We start from the raw sequence: 18999 nt of genomic DNA, 5'->3' as shown, positions 1-18999 counted from the left end.
GCCATACTACAAGTACCAACCGGAGACCATCCTGAATAACGAACGCTATAAACTGTACTGGGATCGTACAGTTTTAACTGATAAAACAATCCCTCACAACAGATCAGATATAATACTAGTCGATAAAAGTCAAAAGACAGCAATACTCATCGACGTAGCAATACCAAATAACATGCGTCAAAAGGAGGTCGAAAAAATTTCAAAAATAGGTACCTCGAATTTCAGATAAAGCGCCAGTGGAGAATGATATCAAAGAGTACTATTCCAATTATCATCTCAACAACTGGAATAGTGCCCAAATATCTCAAGAAAAATATCAAGCAATTATGACTTAGTGAGTATATTTATATTTGTAATTGTTCAGTAGTAGCACCTTAGAATTCTTCTTCTTCTTTCTGGTTATTTGGGCTCAACCATAGGTTATGTACCCAGTCTCTAACTTGTTTTAGATTCCCACCCCATTCCCAGGGTCGGAAAGGAATGAAAGGACAACTGACTTACACAGGGCTAAAAACGTTCACATATGTTAGTATACAAATATAATATCTAACTGACTATACTGTTATACGGAGTTGAGGGGTGGACGCTGAAGGCGCGGACCATGTCACGTTTAGATTCTTTTGAGATGTGGTTATACCGACGGATACTAAAGATATCATGGACCGAACGAGTAACAAATGATAGGGTACTCGAAAGAATGGATAAAGAACAGGAGCTTTTAACAACAGTAAAGCGAAGAAAAGCAGCTTATTTCGGCCATATTTTTAGGAACAGCAAGTACAGTTTTCTGCAACTAATCGTTGAGGGAAAGATCGAAGGACGAAGAGGCGTCGGGCGTAAAAGATTCTCTTGGCTGCGAAATCTACGCCAGTGGTTTGATATAAGAGAGGCCAGTACGATCATCCATTTGGCACGAGACAGAGAGGAATTCCAGTTGATGGTCGCCAACCTCCGTTGAGGAGACGGCACTTAAAGAAGAAGAACTGACTATAATTTCAGCTGTGATGATTTTAGAAATTCAATAAGGGTTTCTATTACTTGCAAAGATTGGCTGAAAATAACGTCATTCACATTTATGGGGCAAGCTATTTGCATTTGACTTAATTTTAGGTATAATGTTTTACAATTTTCTTTATTTAATTGGCAGTCGAAGAAGATGTGGGTATTATTACCGTGTTCTCCACATTGACAATTTGGATGATCAACAACTTTAATTCTGAATAGATGTTCAGGGTCAGACAATGATTGGAACGCAGTCGCATCATCGTTGTTATAGCGTATTTGCTAAGTTTGGATTTAAATAAAAAATATTTTTGAATAGGTGTATTTTCTTTATCCCTGTTTCTCATATGTGTATATGTCTTCCCCTTTGTTATTCCCATGCTTTTCCATTCTCTGATCCACTGATTTTTCAAATCTGACTGTAAATTATGTCTGACGTCATTTTGGTCACCCGCATATCTTAAAATATTGGTATTTTCTGACGCTCCTTTCTTCGCTAAAACATCTGCGCGCTCATGTGACTTGGGATCCATACACAGATAACATTCAAGTTCAATTTTGCAGCTTTATGGAAGTATTTTTTTGCGTTTATAGATATTATGTCTAGATTAGATGACATTTTCCACTCTTTTAAAGCACCTTAAAATATGTTCTAAGAGTTGCTCAGATTTCATAGAATGGTCTGTTCTTAGAATATAGATTATTAATGTTCTAAGGATCTGTTAGTCTGTGGTTAATTGTAATTCTGGCATCACTGTATGAAAACTTCATATTTGACAGCGCGGACTCTGTGAAATAACTGTTGGTTTTAAATTTTTGAACGTTGAGAAGTTGTTGACGGCCATTGTATTAAGCACTCATTGAATAATTTTATGAATTAAGTTATTGTATTCTGAATTAGTAGGTTTCATTTGGATTAATGACGAAATGGATAATTTAACAATCGATGACTTTTTGGAACTACAAATTGACGAAGGAAGAAAATTTTTGGATAATAATATATTTCCTCTTCAAAATAAATACGATGTAAGTAAAAGTGACTCATTACTAGGCCTCATCCTTTCATCTACATTGTATTGAATATACATATATATTTTAAATCATTTGATAGCATATGATAGTTGATAATATATTTTTTTCTCGACAACTCTTCAGTTTAGTGCTAGTTTCAGGACTGGAGTCCCGAGACCTAGAAAGTACCTTTACGTCTGTAATATATAATTTATTACATCATTAACAATTTGCTTGAAAAAAAAGTAACTTTGGCTCTCTTATAATGTTTTGTAGTATGGTGTTATTCATATTCTCAATGTTTATAATCAAATGAATTAACTGTTATCATGGTAAGGGGATTTTGTAGTTACAAAAAACAGCCTACTTATAATCAAGACATTTATCATCAATATTTGAATATTAGCGATGAAGATTATCTTATCTATTTCTAAATATGTTTTTGCACTGTTACTCATGTTAAGAACTACTTGAAAAAATGAATTCAGTTTTGATAAATTTCAACATATCAGGTTGAGGTTTCAGATTATGTGCTTTTTTGATAAATAGATCAAGGAAACATCAGAAGGTTCAGATATAATAATGTTTTGAATTTGATCTAATTTGGTGCCTGATTTTTTATATAAGAATTTTCTTCTCCCTTTTTGAGATTTCTGGGTAATGCTACATCATATATTTAATTTTCATTGGGTTTGTTGATGCTATTCACTGTCAAATACTGGCGAAAAATAATCATCAATTCACTCATTTGAAGTACAATCAGTAATCAATTCAAAGAAATGAAATGGTTGTCTTTCATTGGAAAATGTTTTATAAAAATCATAATTTTTTGTTAATTTCTATCTATGGATATTCTTTTTATTTTCATTCTGCATCTCTAGTTTTAATGAATTTATTTAAAAATAAGTATTGGTGATGAAAAAGATTGACTGAACACAAAAAAGCATTTCAAAATTTATTGTTGTTTCTAACCTGTCAAATGCTGAATGAACACTCAGATTCACCTCAGTTTGAAGCAACATTTAGGCTTATTTTTATTGAATTCAGACGAAGACAAGCTAATGCATTTCTAATTAAATATTCTCGAATGAAGTTGTGTGAAAAAAATATACAAATTGCCTTTTGACGGTTATTATCTCAGTTAATCATATGATACCTGTATTCATCTGTACTGAGTTTGACCCACTAATTCTAGAAGAGAATAATCTTTTTTAATAATTGTTCTTAATTTTTAGGATATGCTCAAAGATTTTGAAAAATATGGAAAATTATTACTTAAATCAAACAAATCTAATAATTATGGACCCGTCATAAAATTTATTAATTCAGCAAATTTTATAGGTGAGTATTCAAATATGGAATTTTTACTTGAATTGCTCCATTAATTCAAAACAACAATATTTTGTGGTGTACTGAGCACATTAAATATGAAATTTAATCATGAATAAGTTCTGTAAATTCTTATTAGAAGTGAATCGCACTTTGAACATAAGCAGGTACCTAATTGTCTAATTCATTATGACTGTTTAATGTATTCTACAAGATACAGTATCCAATTCCAAAAAACAAGGGCATAACAATTGTTTTCAGAATGGCTGATTCATGTGATCAATTTACTTCTATTTTTGCTAACATATTTTTATTTCTATCCATTGTTTTTTTTGTTTTAATTGAAAACTTATTTCAGAGCGCTTCGGGACCCACAAAGAAAATAGCTGTCCTAATATTGAAAATAATAATGATAAAAAAAATGAAACAGCAGATTCTTTGTTAGTCAAAGTGAAAAAAGAAAAACTGTCAATTTCTAGTAATGCCTCAGTTCAATCAATTAGAGATGACGCTGATACCATGCCTGCACCCAAGATGCCTCCACCAAAAACAAGACGAGTTAAAAAAGAAAAAGCGTCCCTTGCAAAAAAAGTTAAACAGGAGATTATACCCCAAGAAGACATTTCGGAAGGAACAAAAAGGGTGACACGATCAAAGGTAGATAGGACATCTGATGTTATATTAGAGAATCCAGTAGTGCCTGTTATTGATTTGTCTGATTCCGTTGATAAAATTGAGGAACTTCCCATCAGGAGTACGAGGACTCGTACTAAAAAGAAAGCAGAATCTACTTCAGTTGAAAATACAAAAACAAAAAATGCTTCAGATACCAAAGAAGATACTGAATTGTCTGAACCTCCTGTAAGAACAACAAGAACAAAAAGAAAAAGATCAAAGTCAAATTCTACTACAGATGAGCCATTGCATAAAGATGCGTCTTGCATTGGCGCTGGAAATGAAGCAATCACAAACATATCTGCACATACTGAATATGAAGATGCAGTTTCACAATTTGAAAATAGGCCAAATGCAACATTTATTGTTTCTATGGAAAGTGATTCTAATGAGGAACAAATCAAACTCGGAGGACAAATGAATGAAACTGTTGTAATTGATCCTAGCAAGAATCAAGAAATTGCCATGAGTAACACAAATGATTTGATTACGGATGATGAAAGCATAGAGGAACAAGAAACTGCTATTGTGAAACAACAAAAGATCAAAAAAGATAACTCTTATGAAAACAGTCCTGTTAAGAAGAAAGTAGAAGTTTTTGAAAATTTACAGAAAAACAAAAATATAACTACTTCAAAATTGAACGCTAGCAATATTTTGAGAGAACTGGTGAGTAAATGATATGAATGAATCCCTCTACCATTGAATAGGAATAGTATTATTTGATTTAGTATCACAAAACATTAGAACATTATTGTATGTTTGACTCCATCTTCACTTATAGGAAGTACATTCAAATAAATATTAAATAATGTAATTCCAAATAACTATTTTGATAGTTTGTAATGTGTATTGAAGATGTCACCATATTATTTTTTTCAATTATAGGAAGGCAATAAGGGAAATGTTAAAGAAAAAGCTAAAGGATTTTTTGCTAAAAATTCCATAGGTGTCACCAAAACTAATCCTCCAAGTGCATCGAAGATAGGAAAGTATATTGGACACAAAAATTCTATGCTAAATAGTAGTGTGTCTGTAAATAAATCAACAACTCCTCAGTCTTGCCATACTTTGAAAGAAAGAGAACTGAGACAAGCCATGACTGAAGAAAGAAAGAAGAAATATGAAGAGAAAGTTAAGAGAGTACTACAACATCAGAAGGAAACTATGGAGAAGGAAAAAGAAAAAGCGTTGGAATTACAACGAATCAAGGAAGAGAGATATAAAATGGTCCTTCAGCAAAAGGAAGAGAAACAGAGATTGCTTAAAGAAGAGAATGAAAGGTGAGTTTATAATGAACACTTAAATTATTACATTCAAAAGCCCTATTTGAGATGAAAATTTTTGAAACTCATTAGACAAGGTGTTCTTTTTTGTTAAGGGATATCCTTGAAAATACTTATAAAAAGTCTTGAGCAGGGACTTTGAGTTCTTGTTAATGGGAAAAATTCTATGCTTCTGGTTATACATAGTCAAATTTGGCGGGAACATTGATTACTGCTTATTTTTTTTAATCATTCTTCTTAAATTTTTTATTGTTCTTATGACAAGATTTTGCATGAAGCTTGAAATTATATATTTTTATATCTACTCCTCAAATCTCAACTACATTGGTCACAGAAATATTATATATTGAATTTTTTCTTGTTATGGTGACGTGATCAACATAAAATATTAAATGAAATTATAATTTTGCATATGAATGCAAAATTTCATTTAAATCGTAGTTTTGAAATTATCAGAGAACTAAATTTCAAATGGTCATAATTATGGAACTCCTAATTAGATTTTGCATGTTAACGAACTTAACCAGAGCATTTCATATTCAAACCTATTCTGAAAAATGCAAGATCTTTCCATTTAAATTCATCACAAGTGAGTCAAGCCTTATCGTTTGATTCATTCTGGCTGAAAATGACTTATATTTAGACGAAATGGTAGAACAATCTGTTCGGGGATAACATCGTTAATAACATTTTCCATTATGGAGAGCGAAGAAGATTGTGATAAATTATGAAGATTTGATGAGACCATGATAAAGTATAATGAATTCAAAAATATCTAATAAAAAATAACAAGTTATCATCAAGGTTGAAAATTCTTCTCAATTTCTAAATTTAAGTACTTCTGAGATTCTGGTGGAAATGCCGCATACTCAATTGTTTGCAATAAATTGTGGTTTATTATTATTATTTTTTAATACATCAAGGTTTTAACAAGCATCATACTCTTTGCAATGAGGATCTGGAAAATGTGATGATACACTGAGTTGGGTAGGTTCAAAACCATATTGAAAAAAATTCCACTTTTAGGGCAACTCCCTGTTATTAAAAAATCTCAAATTTATAAAAAATTCAGTACATAGTGAAATTGTATAACCTGGTAAATTTAAAGTAGGTAGAGGGTGCATTTTAAGATTTGCATTTTTCCGTATACACAAGTTGAAATATTTTCCACATTGTATGCTGTAGTGTGCGCCTGGCCTTATGTTCCATATGTAGTTTTAAATTTAACATAGTGATAGTGAATAACTTTAAAATATGAGAATGTTATTGCCTAATCCCTGCAATTTTTTCGTATATTTTCAATTGTATTTTTTTCAATTCAGGAAAAGACAACTGGCCAAGCAAAGGGCAGAAGAAAAAAGAAAAGAGGAAGAAGCATTGAGAATAGCAGCACAAGAGAAAAAAGAACAAAAAAGAAAGATAGAAGGCGATATTCCAAAGAAATTTGGTGAAATGATCCCAATATATATGCATCAACCAACACCACCTTTACCATGTTACGATTGTTATGATTCAGATGATGAACGTTATACAGAAAGAAAGAATATACCTGTGTGGGCCTCAAGTCAGTATATGTTGACAGAAATTATTTTGAATAATTATTGTATTATTTTAATTTAATTTCAGTAGTATTTATTAATTTTTTTTGTAGAAACAAATGTGAGAAAATGGGATTACATTCAAATGGGAATAGGACACAAAATAAAAAATACAATGTTCTGTTGTCACTCACAGAATATAGATCTAAAAGAAGTTTTCCAAAGGATTGATCCCAAAAAATTGAAGAGGACTTCCAGTGCCAATTGGGAAAAACCTCCAAGATTTACATTACTTCCGGCCACATCAGAAACAGATTGAAATATATATTTTTGTCTTTACAATAGTTGCATAATAAAATTAATTTTAAATGTTCTTTTGAAATCTTCGAAACCTAGAAGCCTCCTTTAGCCCAATAACATTAGCAATGAGAAACTAGTTGTTTTTTATGTTTAATATAATTTTATTATTTCCAATATAATAATACCGGCCACATGCCTTTCAAAGCTGAAAACTGTAAGAGCTCTACATGAAATTTGATACAAAAATCGTTGAACCTACTAGCTCAAGGATTGATCAAGGAATCAAATTTTGAATAATTTATATCTGCAAAAATATGAAATTTGTATTGTCATGATTGTACTGAATACAAAAAAATTTTCGGAATGCCCTCATTAAGAGTTTTGAAATTATAAATTATAACATTTAACCAAAGACTAGTAGTCTGTGATTTAACCCCCTATACAACCATTGCAGCTACTTCATTAACTAATAGATCAGTTAGCTTAGGCATGGTATTCAAGCTGAACTTGTAGGTTTGAATTTCAATGGTAGCTAAATTTTTTTTTGTATTTCCTAATGCTCTTTCAATTCAATATTTTCTATTATAAATTTTTGGAATCTCGACCAACCAACGAATTGCAATACGTAATTCTCAAAATAATATTTTTTTTCAACGCTCTTGTCTGATTCTGTTCCAGTTTCAAATACATAACCTATATTCCGGAAATATTAGTGTGTACAACCACGATGTTGCCAGCAGTTCCCTTTTCTTCATGTGTAACCAAGCCTCTTCTGAAACCAAACGGATTATTTAACATATCTGCCTCACATTTTTTTATATATGATCTTCAAGAATATTTTAAGTACTTAAGACATGAGGCTTATTAGTCTGTAATCAAAGGTTTCTTACCTTCAGGATCATAGTGAATGTAGATACGAGCCATTCTCAAGGTGCCTGGTGTTATATATTCCGTTGAACAATTTAATCAAAAGATGAATGTTGTTTTCATCAATTAATTCAGTTATTTCTGTACGTAAGAGCTGAATATCGACATACACTGACTCTGGTGTGTGGATAGAAATTAGATAAATCAGGTTAAATTTCCTTGTAAAAAAACTGACAGAAATACTTTAATAAATATTTACTAATTTTATTTACACAAAATTTGATGGAATTCAATAAAAATTAAAGTCATCTCCAATCAATCACAATTTATAATTTTATTCAATGACTAGTCTCAGGTGGGGGTGCCATACAATTACCAGTTGGATACCTCTTTTTAAAATTTTCTATGAGTTCCGGATCAACTAGTCTTATACCATCCACTTGGTTGCCAAGTGTAATCCAGTTGGGTTGAATATTATGAGGTCTTCCAAATAACTCTATTTTTCTGGTACCAGGAGATAAACGTTCTATCATACCTGCAAATTCAAATTTATTATAGCAAAATACATGAAAGATACACTGATACTGATATACAGAGTATCAGAAGTACCCTAGATTAAAAATCTGTATAGGAACCTCAGGACCAGTAGAAGGGTGAGGCCAACACCCCATTTTGCATTTTCTATTGTGTCAATTCAATTCCCTTCTACTTTTACAGTTTACGTTGTGGAATTGACAGAATCCAAAAAAACATCCAACTGACTGCAGAGTTATTAAATTTCAGCCTGTTATGTTTTGTTGTACTGAATACAATATTTACAATTACTTCCCCTTTAAATATAATGCAGATATTATCAGCATCACAACCGCATTTTCCAACACACGCTTGTAATCTAGTGAGTTACGCTTTCAAATGGCTAAGGGTTCAATTCTGGAGGTTGAATTTTTTAAAATTTCACAAGTCGATTTTTATTAAATAATCTTTGGATTTGATTCATTCTAATAGATAGAAGAAAGTAATAAACCATTGTATAAAATTTGGAGTGTTTTTTCAGTTTAAGTACGTAGTGTTTGGAATTGCACAATTTTAGACAGGGTGACCCCTTTCAGAAGTATCTTAATCTTCAGGGAACAACGAATGCAGACATAAGACAATGTACATTTTTGTTTGCACCAAATTATCGTGTCATACTCTAGGACACTTCTAACCAATAAAAAATAAAAGGTTTTTATTTTTTATTGGTTAGAAGTGTCCTAGAGTATGACACGATAATTTGGTGCAAACAAAAATGTACATTGTCTTATGTCTGCACAATAAAAGGTTTTTATTGTTTGAACGTAAATGTACCACAGTATCCTGGTCGTACCAGAGCTCTTTTTCGGATACCTAAATCTAGAACTAATCTGTATTGTAATTCAATTTTCCCCAGAATAATGCGATTTTACAACTGGAATATTAATGATCTTGACCTTTTCAATCTTGGTTTGGCTGTCGACATATCTGTTCAGAAGTTACATTACATACTTGATTCCGAATAACATTAATATTTGTTTTTTATATTTTTGTCTTTTATGAAATATTTAGTTTATTTGGATGTTGGTGTTTTGCTCGATGCTTTATATATTAATTTTTAATAATTTTCTCATAGAGTGTGAAATTATTTTATATATTGTAATCATTGTGAACCTCTGTCATTGAATTTTCTGTTGAGGTTCCTGTTGTAGAAATAAATAAATAAACGCAAAAACTACAACAATTACGCTGGATGAGATCAAGTACTCTCAAAGCCTTCCCCCTTATATTATTTGAGTGTGCATTAAACTTCAATTCGAAATCCAATGCGATTCCAAGATCTTCAATTTCCTCGACTCTCTCAAACTTTACATGATTTGGATAATTATTAAACCACGGCGTGAATATTAGAATTACATTGTAATTACGTGAAGTGACACTAAAAAAAAATCAAATATACTTAGTATATGTACACAATTATCAAATATTGTTGGAAATATTGAATTCAATCAGGTTGGATGGTGAATTCTCTTGTAGGAATTTTTTCATTTTCTTTATATAGTGCCGGCCAGTTAGTATTTTAGGATGTATTTTCGAAGTGCCACATTTACAGAACCTCTAATCAAATTTTTTTTTATTAAACGGCAAGCCAATTTACAATTAAAACGAAAGATACAAAGTAAAAATACATGTGCACACATTAATGTAATCATAGGATGAAAAACAAAAACAACAATTACAACCTTCCAACAGCTCTTCTAAAGGAAGCCAAGGGTGAATCGAACAGCTCAAGCTTGTTGCTGTGAGCGTTTGCTGATCTCATTGCTTTATTGAGAGACCCATTTTGTCCATATTTGTTCTGCAGAAAGGAATCTTGAAAGTGTCACTATTTCTATTTCTTCTAACATTTACTGAGAGCGGGACAAGTTCAACAATTTGAGGACAATCGATACAGCCATTGATAATCTTATGGAGGAACACCAGACCGATCTCCAATCTTCTATGTGTTAAAGTGTTTAAGTTCAGAGTTTCTAGCATTCGTGGGTAAAAATATTCATCTCTATTCACTCTCAAGCTATAGCCACAGTACCTCAAGAACTTATTTTGGGTACTCTCTAAGAGTTCAATATCAACTTTATAAAGTGGCGACCAAATGACAGAGTTATATTCAAGTATGGACCTCACTTATGCACAATAGATAATCTTGAGAGAGTTGACAGACAGATCTCTCGCTGAACGGAGAGAAAAGCCTAACATTTTTCGAGCACCAGATGAGGTTTCTATTATGTGATTCTTAAAGGTCATCTTTGAGTCGAAAATAACCCCCAAAACGTTGACTTTATTGCACACTGATAAATTGGTGCCTTTTATTTGGTAACTGTAATCAATAGTCTCAAAATTACGTGAAAAAGTTATCTTTTGACACTTAGCCAAGTTCAGTTTTAGCAAGTTAATGTTACACCATCTTGAAAGGTTATCTAAATCAGACTGCAAACTCCCAGCATCAGATAACACCGGCCCCATATGAGATTCCTGGGGAACCCCAGAGGGGACCTTGATAGGGAAAGATAGTGAACTCCCGTATTTGACATATTGTACTCTATCACTTAAATAGGATTTAATCCACTCCAAGATATTTCCTTCAAATCCTATGGATTCGAGCTTTGCTAGTAATAAACCATGATGCACCCTATCAAAAGCTTTAGAGAAGTCCGTATATATAGAGTCCACCTGCAGTTGATTCTCCAATGCGCCAATAATAGACCTCTGGTAGAGTAATAAATTTGTGGTTGTAGAACGATCTCTGCAGAAGCTATGTTGTCCGCTGTTAACAATGTTTTTGAGGTCCCAGGATAATTTTTTTGATATTAAACAGTCAAGCATCTTCGGCAACTCAGATTGATTACATATACCTCTATAGTTGGTAACATTATCACGAGACCTACTTTTGTGGATGGGTGTTATGAAACTGTGTTTCCAAGAATTGGGAAATATTCCTCTTTGAAGAGAAAGATTAAACAAAGAGTGAATTGGTTTTGCTAAAGTAAAAATGCAATTTTTGATCAAATGTAAAGGGATCCCATCAGGGCCATATGATAATTTATATGGAAGGGTGAGCACCAAATCGATAACTTCTTTAATCTCTACAGTGTAAGAGCAAATGTCAACAGTATTATCATGGGTATAATGTGGGATCTGATTTACTATAGTATCATCATACACCGTCGAAAAATAGTCCGAGAAGAGATTAACTATCTCGTTAGAGCTTGAACTAGAAAAACCATTATAAGTCACACAAGATGGTAGATTATATGTCTTTTTTTTATCGTTAACGAACTTCCAAAAATAACGAGGAATGGATGCAATGTTGCCCACAGTCTGCAAAATGTATTTACGATAGCAGGCATCACGTAAAATTTTGCATTGTTTCCTTAAATATTGAAACCGCTGATATGCCTCAAGATTGCCTCTTTTATATTCCCTATGAATTAATTTTTTCTCAGAAACCATCTGCTTCAATTCCCCACTGAACCAAGTTGGAAAGGTGGAAATTTTGAAATACCTTAGAGGAACAAATTTTTGAATAGCTTCATGTAATACTTCATAAAACCTACGCAAGGAAAGATTGATGTCATCGTTCAATATGGAATTCCATTCAATGCTTGCAAAGAAATCGTTCATGAGTGTATAATTACTATTCCCAAAATCATAGAAGTACTCTTATCTCCAATTTTCAGATCAGGTATTTTTCTAGTATTTATATCAAAGGCAATGGCAGAGTGGCGAATCCTATTTTGAAAAAGCGGGTCAGCAGGGTTATTAACAACTATATCATGGTAAGACGAAAACAACAGATCTAAGAATACATTCCTTGAGTTAGGAACAGAATTCACTTGGTAAAGGTTATGATAACTGAATGAATTAAGCAATATATTCGCATGGGAGTTTTCGGTTTTGCCTATTAATGAACTGAATCGAAAGATCCAAAACTACCCTGCAAGTTTCAACTTTCTTGGCCATTTTCATTTTGTTCAATAGTATGTATGATGATGGAATCTGTTCAGAGAACCAGCGCTCATAAAGTGACATCATTTGCCCAAGATAAGAGTTTATTGACGATATAGGTTCTTTCAAGAAATAGTAATGTATTTTTACATAATGGGAGGGGTTTCAAAATCTGCCATCTAGACTATTATTAAATATAATGTAAGAAGTACATTTTCTACTCACCATAAATTTCATCTGGTTTATGACTAGTTGCCCGGACTTCTGCAACTATTACATCAGAATCTAAGCCCCTGTTCAAATTTTTAGGATTGCCTTTCATTCCCACCAAACAATGTTCTTTTCCATGATTTAACCAATGACCTGTTCTTCCTGTTCTTATTATCCTTTGGAGTTGGTTGGTCTTGACCCAGATTATTTCATCAACTCTCTCATATCCCCATAATTTTAGACACTCTCGACCTAATTCCATTGCTCTCCCAGTTACCCACAGGAAAATGAGACCGTCATCTTGAAGTTGAGGGATTCCTAATTGCCTCATCTCATCATCAGACATTGTACCGTAAGGAAGTTCCATATGAATATCCCAAGGAGGATCTGCCATGATAACAGCGAATTTCCCTAGAATAGAGTTCAGTCTATGACTGAAATATCTCAAAAAATTGTAAACTGGCAGGAAGGGGCCAGGCTCTCAAGGAAACAAAAAAATCTACTTTTTTCAGTTGCACTGAATTGGTATGGAAAATATTCATCTTGACTACATCTCTTGTTGTCTTAAATATCAGAGAGGCAATTTCTTAGAAGAGACAACTTCACCATCCATTCAAAATATACGATCTAAAGAATCTACTATATGGAAAAGTCATAGACTAATCCATAATAATGATTAAAATCAACAATAATCAACTCACCTAATACTGTCATATCTAGATATCTAAGATCACATTGAACCCATTGAGGAGGATATAGAGTCGTGGAACTCTCAGCCCTGATGGCTGGTACATTGGGTCGATCCTTACCGGATTCTTCATTTTGACTTATTCTATCTACTTCATAATGAACATATTTACATGTGTCCATATGAAAACAGGTATTTAGAAATGAGCAGTCTCCAAGAGCTTCATCAGTGTGTTTTTGAATGATTTTCTTGAAGTGAAGTTTTTTGCAATCAGTCACACCATTTCTTTCACAGTCTCCTTTCGTACCATATTGGCAGAATTCCATAAGTTGCTTTCCTCCTTGTGAACGAAAACGTTCAGCAAGTGATCTTTCTTTAGCAGTGGGTCTACTCAGAAGTTCCATTATTTCTTCACCGATTTTTTTGCTTTCTCGCTCTTTAGTTGATGACATTGAAAGCAGAGACTACAAAAGTGATTATTATAAAAATGAACTGCATTTTTATAATAAAGCAATAAATAATTCAAGATTATTCTCAGATTTTGATGATATTATGCAGAGAGATCTCTTCAAAATAAAGCAATTAGTACAATGTAGTTCCAATCTTAATTTTAGTTGAATTCATCTTATTGATTTCAGGGATAGAAAATCTAAAGAGTAGGACATAAAGTCGAGTGAAATTCGATTACATAGGGAAGATAACTCAGTGTTTTTTATCCTGTGTATATTTAGCATAATTATGTGAAATCTCTTGTAAGTTAATAAAACAGATAATGTTTCATATGTTCTACATATTCAGATACAGGACTGCTAATTTCTTATCTCACCAAAATAGTAGAACGATATATTTGGTTCTGAACTTTATTTTTCTGGGTGGATTTTAATCAAAAACCATCTCAGGATTATTTATCCAACATGTATCACAAAAATTTTATCGATTCATACATTCTACGAAGAAATTATTAATAATTTAAAATCATTTAATAACATACTTCAAGGAATTGCCTTTATTCTTTTTATCACTAACTAGGTATCTAAATTAATGTATAGTTTGAGAAACATCACGCATTGAGTATGCTTAGTTGTCAGTATCTTTATTTCTTCAATGCCTTTTGGAACAATGTTGTCGACTTCAGAAACTGGAGGTTACTATAAACCTTCAATTTCTGCGAAAAAATTGTTACCATCACAGCTTTTAAGACTCGTATAATCATTTTTTCTTGAAATTATTGATAAAATTATTATTAAAAAAAAAATGAAGCAAACTGAAAACAATTACCATTATATCTGCTTTAGGTTCTTTCTTCTCTCTTTTTCTCCTTTCATCTTCTTCACAGTTTTTCTTATCTGGTGAAACATCTCTCTTCTTTTTCTGCCTTTGTTCTGATTCTATAACATCAATATCTTCATAAAACTCAGCTATCATAGCATTGACTTTGCTAACTTCCACATATGTAACACTTATATTCAAGTTCCCATCCTTTAAATCCTTGACCGTGATCAATTTCTGGGTAGCAAATTTTTGCAGCAAATTACAAACTTGCTTCTGTCTTGTATTTTCATCAGTACCGATTTTGAGTTTTTGTGAAAGTTCATTTGATGATATAGGAATTTGTAATGTCACTTCACTAAGTAACTTCAATAATTCCTTCTCAAGTCCTGGGTCAATTTTGATGAGATCATCATCCTCTGAAGGGTCATGCTTGGATTTGGTTTCCTCCTTCAAATTTGTTGATGATGCACAACTAATACCTTCTGGAGTGGTCGAAGCCGATGAAGCTTTCTTTCCTAAACTTGTACCTAAAATATCTTGCCTCTCTTTTTTTCTTTTCTCTAAACGTTCTCTAAGACTATTTCTTTTACTTTTAATAGCTTGAATTTCTTCCCATGCATCAGACATGATGTAAATAAATAAATTTATTAAAAGAAAAATGAATAGATTTTAGAAACTGTAGAATTATATAACATTTATTCTTCTTTGAAAAAAAATTATGGTAAAAAGCATTTTCTGACTCCTATAAAAATAAAGACGCTATTTTAATCATTACTTTATCAGTTTCAAATGTATTATTTACTACTTGTTAATCTATGTTGTTACCATAGACCTTTCTCTATGGTTGTTACCAGGGGGTGAAACCATTGAACTAATAATACAATACAATAATGGTCTTATGTTTTATTAATTCTATGGGTGAAACTATATATCATAGAACAAGTATGTATATACTTATTCTATGCTATATATTTAGTGTTCTGTGGGTGAAACCGCTAGCATTGGCAACCTTAGAACATTAATAAAAGGAATGGCATGGCAATCGCCTTGTAACTGAAGCATTTGTTTTGATGCCAACATTCGTAGCTCCTTGTCTGACCGGCGTCTATGGCAGTGGCGTAACATATTTTGATTTATTTCGAAATAATCAATTGGTGCTCAAAAATAGTTTAGAGTGTGATTTATTCATGAAAATTCTTTCGTAATTAGAAAAGGTCAATGTTTTTCTCAGTTTTATGATTTAGCCATTGTGAAGTTAGGAAAAAAAGATTTCTGATAATTATTAAACATAAATACGGATAAAATATTTTTTTAAGTATGAATTTCAATTTAGCACTCAAATTATTATTTCCCATTTCTTCAGATGTGAAGGGCAGTCAGAATTCGCAGGAAATCTTTTTTTCTGTTGCATTTTCTCATATAAAATATTTTCTGTAAATTTCTCAAGAATCTGATTTCACGATTTATTCAACAATGAATGGCAGGATAGGCTGGTGGATTTCAATTGAATTTATTCAACTTTTTCAAAACATAATAAACTAGTGAAAACTATTTTTCATGAACAATGATTTACTGAAAATTTGAGTTGAATTGTCTTAGGCCCCATTTTGTATTTTCAGAAAAAAATATTTGATTAAGCACTAGATTTACTACTGAAATAATAAAAGAAAAATAGTAAGGGCAGCCCCTCACAGAGAAGGGAAATAATATTTTAACTGTTGAGAATTTGTGGAACAGGGGCCAACGCATTTATGTGTAGCGATAACTTTATATGATTAATATATTTTATTTGGTTGGAATCAAGTTGAAACATGACAGAATGATGTAGTATTGCTACTTTCATAAAATAAATAAAATTACTGACAAAAATCCAATCTTTCTCTAAAACATAAAAATCATTATTTGCAATTTCATGTCTTTTCTGCTCTTATGGGTACAACAATATTCTCAGCAAATATACATATAATATATACTAAAATTACTAATGCGTCCAGAAGACTTCCTAGATTTGATATAAGGAAAATATTACTTATTATTCAATCATATGAAAACAGGTCATGAATGTAGCGAATGTAGCAATAGAGAGAAAAGACATTAGAAAAAACAACAGAATATATTTATCACAAAAATACAAAATATAAATAATTGGTTTACAAATATTATTAAAAAATCTATCGGTTCAATAAAACAACAGAATATATTTATCACAGAAATACAGTACAAATAAAATTATTGGTTTCAAACATTATTAGAAAATTTTATTGATTTTCAAATATAGTTTTTATCAATCTACTTCTCAACCGATTCAAATATAATTTTGCACTCTGTCGATTTCTCAATTTATGATGAAACCTCAAATTGAAATTAGTTTCCAGAACCATTAAGAATCATTTTCGTTATAGCAGGACCATGGATTCTCCCTGGTTCATCATCAAACAGATGCTGATTGAAAACATTGAACAATTTTGGATCAACACTGTAGTGAGAACCAGACATAATAACAAGTTCGAATAATTTTTATCGAATATATTAAAAACCCTTTCTGTCCACCTAAATGTCTTCTCAGCCTGAGTATAGATATCAACTACAAATTGATAGGCATTGGAAAGATACCCCAAGATTTTTCTCAACTGTAGTTTTGACTAGGTGCTGTTTGACTTCAGGAGGGACACACACAATATTTTATTTTTGACCTTGAAATTGGACAGGATTCTTCGAGACAACCTAAAGTAATTCTTTCGCAGCATAGGGTTTTCCAAATAACGATGTGAATAGTCTCCAATATAAGCGGGGATTTGAGAAAAACCGTCTCGACCTAGAAAAGCAGAATTTAAAATGGAGTTTTCTTTTATGATATATCTTACTTCATTTTGGATATTCTTCGTTTCCCAGAGAAAGAAGTGGCACTAGAGCTAAATGATGCACATTTTGAAGGAGAGATTAAAGTCAGTGTTTCTTCTGGATCATTGGTAATTGGAGTGTCAAATCTCAATTGTTTTTTTTGATGGAGATTGTATTTTAGAATCATATAGAGGTTCCGTGGAGCCTTGTTCTTCAATACTTCCATTCCCTTCTGAGTAAGTCCTGCAAATTGCTTTATGTTATATGGTTATATTCTGAGGAAGATTTTCAATGCAAGGAATTATAAGAAATATGACAAATTATGAAAAAAAGTTTTCGTTACAACTTACAGAGGTATTTCCAATTTAATTTCCAAAGGCAAACCTCCTTTGATAAGCCGTAGGTTCTTAGTGTCACTATAGCTAGAAGATGTAGATTTTGAAGGAGAGTTAAAAGTAGCTGAAGTCTCAAATCTCTCTTGTGTTTTAGAATCAGATTCTGTAAAGTCCTGTGCTTCAATAGTTCCATTCCCTTCTGAGTAGGTCCTACAAATTTTTTTATATTATATGATGATATTCTGAGGAAGATTTTCATTGCATGGAATTATAATAAATACGAAAAATTATGAAAATAAGTTCTCGTTACAACTTACAGAGGTATTTACAATATGATTTCAGAAGGAGAAGGCAAACTTCCTGGTATAAGCCTCTTTCATGGTATCATTAATCGGAAGCAATTTTCAGGAAAGTGATTTGAGCAAAGAAAATTTTTTCTTTCCAACATCGGTCGGCTCCAAGAAATTCTCTGCAACCATTCTTCTCGTTCAAGTTGATTCGATGGAAGTCTTAAAAAAACATTAATTAGTCGTATAAATTAGTTTTGGATTGTTTTCAATTATAACTGAATATATGCTTTAAGGAAAAAAATCAGGATTCTGCACGCCTATGGAATGGAACTCACCTGTGAAGACTAATTTCACCTCCTACAATATAAGTGAAACCACACAAAAAACACTTGCTAGGCATATCTAATATCACTTCTAATGGTTATAAATGAAAATACAAAATAATTAAAACAAGGAATTATGAAGATTTAGCCAACTGAGGAGGTCTAAAGCCAGAACAAAATGACAGAATTCCAGAATGCACGTTGCCACATCGACAATTTATCTGAATTGTCGGAAAAATTTTGACGTACTGAAAATAGAGCTGGCAACGTTTTCAATTCGGCTAGCTCAATTGTGATTGGCGCGTCTAAGCTTTCATCTCTCTTGTATTCGGGATCGGGTTCAAATGTTTATTTACCGTTCCTTCTATCTATATTCTAAGTTGGCAACAGATGTGACGTCACAAACACTCAGCATAACGGTATACATCATGCATACTTATCACGATGTAAAAATTTTATTCTTATAATAAGCCAATCAGCGTTCGAGTTTTTCAATATGATTTTATAACCAACA

General features: G+C 32.1%; 2 protein-coding genes and 1 long non-coding RNA gene across 6 annotated transcripts; 1 reads left to right on the top strand and 2 right to left on the bottom strand.

The window, feature by feature from the left end:
- Positions 1–1551: 1551 nt before the first annotated feature.
- LOC123675061 (inner centromere protein A-like) lies at positions 1552–7214 on the top strand. Of its 4 annotated transcripts, none has more exons than XM_045610306.1 (6): positions 1552–2028; positions 3249–3354; positions 3701–4686; positions 4906–5300; positions 6626–6867; positions 6955–7214. In XM_045610306.1, the coding sequence occupies exons 1-6, from the start codon at positions 1930–1932 to the stop codon at positions 7158–7160; spliced, it is 2034 nt and encodes a 677-aa protein (XP_045466262.1). In that variant the 5' UTR covers positions 1552–1929; the 3' UTR covers positions 7161–7214. The 4 variants fall into 4 exon arrangements, with proteins under 4 accessions (XP_045466262.1, XP_045466268.1, XP_045466276.1 ...); XM_045610312.1 differs by lacking the exon at positions 1552–2028 and adding an exon at positions 2067–2345; XM_045610320.1 differs by lacking the exon at positions 1552–2028 and adding an exon at positions 2515–2670.
- Positions 7215–8248: 1034 nt separating this feature from the next.
- Positions 8249–15554, bottom strand: LOC123675089 (N6-adenosine-methyltransferase subunit METTL3). The gene is made up of 4 exons (XM_045610338.1): positions 14703–15554; positions 13438–13888; positions 12752–13147; positions 8249–8543 (listed from the first exon to the last, which is right to left on the bottom strand). The coding sequence occupies exons 1-4, from the start codon at positions 15321–15323 to the stop codon at positions 8347–8349; spliced, it is 1665 nt and encodes a 554-aa protein (XP_045466294.1). The 5' UTR covers positions 15324–15554; the 3' UTR covers positions 8249–8346.
- Positions 15555–16794: 1240 nt separating this feature from the next.
- LOC123675099 lies at positions 16795–18854 on the bottom strand. Its single transcript, XR_006746754.1, has 5 exons — positions 18498–18854; positions 18190–18381; positions 17888–18082; positions 17561–17780; positions 16795–17511 (listed from the first exon to the last, which is right to left on the bottom strand). It is a non-coding gene; the product is annotated as an uncharacterized LOC123675099 (long non-coding RNA).
- Between the last annotated feature and the right edge of the window lie 145 nt (positions 18855–18999).

The sequence above is a fragment of the Harmonia axyridis genome, chromosome 1, assembly GCF_914767665.1.
Source record: "Harmonia axyridis chromosome 1, icHarAxyr1.1, whole genome shotgun sequence".
Taxonomy (NCBI): domain Eukaryota; kingdom Metazoa; phylum Arthropoda; class Insecta; order Coleoptera; family Coccinellidae; genus Harmonia; species Harmonia axyridis.
The sequence above is the reverse complement of the archived record's forward strand: the minus strand, read 5'-3'. Positions and strand labels throughout refer to the sequence as shown.

Coding starts and splice junctions, on each gene's coding strand:
- LOC123675061 (XM_045610306.1), top strand. CDS start 1,930: ATGGATAATTTAACAATCGATGACTTTTTGGAACTACAAATTGACGAA. Junction 2,029..3,248: donor CTCTTCAAAATAAATACGAT/GTAAGTAAAAGT, acceptor CTTAATTTTTAG/GATATGCTCAAAGATTTTGA. Junction 6,868..6,954: donor TATACCTGTGTGGGCCTCAA/GTCAGTATATGT, acceptor TTTTTTTTGTAG/AAACAAATGTGAGAAAATGG.
- LOC123675089 (XM_045610338.1), bottom strand. CDS start 15,323: ATGTCTGATGCATGGGAAGAAATTCAAGCTATTAAAAGTAAAAGAAAT. Junction 13,889..14,702: donor AACCTAAAGCAGATATAATG/GTAATTGTTTTC, acceptor TCACTTTTGTAG/TCTCTGCTTTCAATGTCATC. Junction 13,148..13,437: donor TCTAGATATGACAGTATTAG/GTGAGTTGATTA, acceptor ACTCTATTCTAG/GGAAATTCGCTGTTATCATG.